Below are 269 nucleotides of genomic sequence, written 5' to 3'. Positions count from 1 at the left end.
CAGTACTGCACCTTTACCACCGCCTCCAACCATGCCTCCCACAACCCTAGCGGATCAACCACTCCCACCTGCCCCAGCGCGACCCAACGCCAAAACAAAGACTGTCAAAGATCGCCCCTTTGAGTGTAAAACGTGCTTCCGCAAGTTCAACCAGAAGCAAACGCTGAAGCAGCACATCCTAACGCACACAGGACAGAGACCGTTTGAGTGCAACATCTGTTTCAAGACATTCACCCAGCAAGGTGCGCTGCAGAGACACATGGTCATTC

The 269-nt window shown here is 53.5% G+C and overlaps 1 protein-coding gene across 1 annotated transcript; it reads left to right on the top strand.

Moving 5' to 3' along the window:
- Window positions 1–14: 14 nt before the first annotated feature.
- Window positions 15–262, top strand: LOC108254479 (adult enhancer factor 1-like; the record flags this gene model as incomplete). Its single annotated transcript, XM_017449463.2, has 1 exon — window positions 15–262. A coding segment is annotated over exon 1 (231 nt), but the record flags the coding sequence as incomplete, so codon positions are not given.
- Between the last annotated feature and the right edge of the window lie 7 nt (window positions 263–269).

This window comes from Diaphorina citri, unplaced genomic scaffold (genome assembly GCF_000475195.1).
Source record: "Diaphorina citri unplaced genomic scaffold, Diaci psyllid genome assembly version 1.1 scaffold120307, whole genome shotgun sequence".
Lineage (NCBI taxonomy): Eukaryota > Metazoa > Arthropoda > Insecta > Hemiptera > Psyllidae > Diaphorina > Diaphorina citri.
The sequence above is the reverse complement of the archived record's forward strand: the minus strand, read 5'-3'. Positions and strand labels throughout refer to the sequence as shown.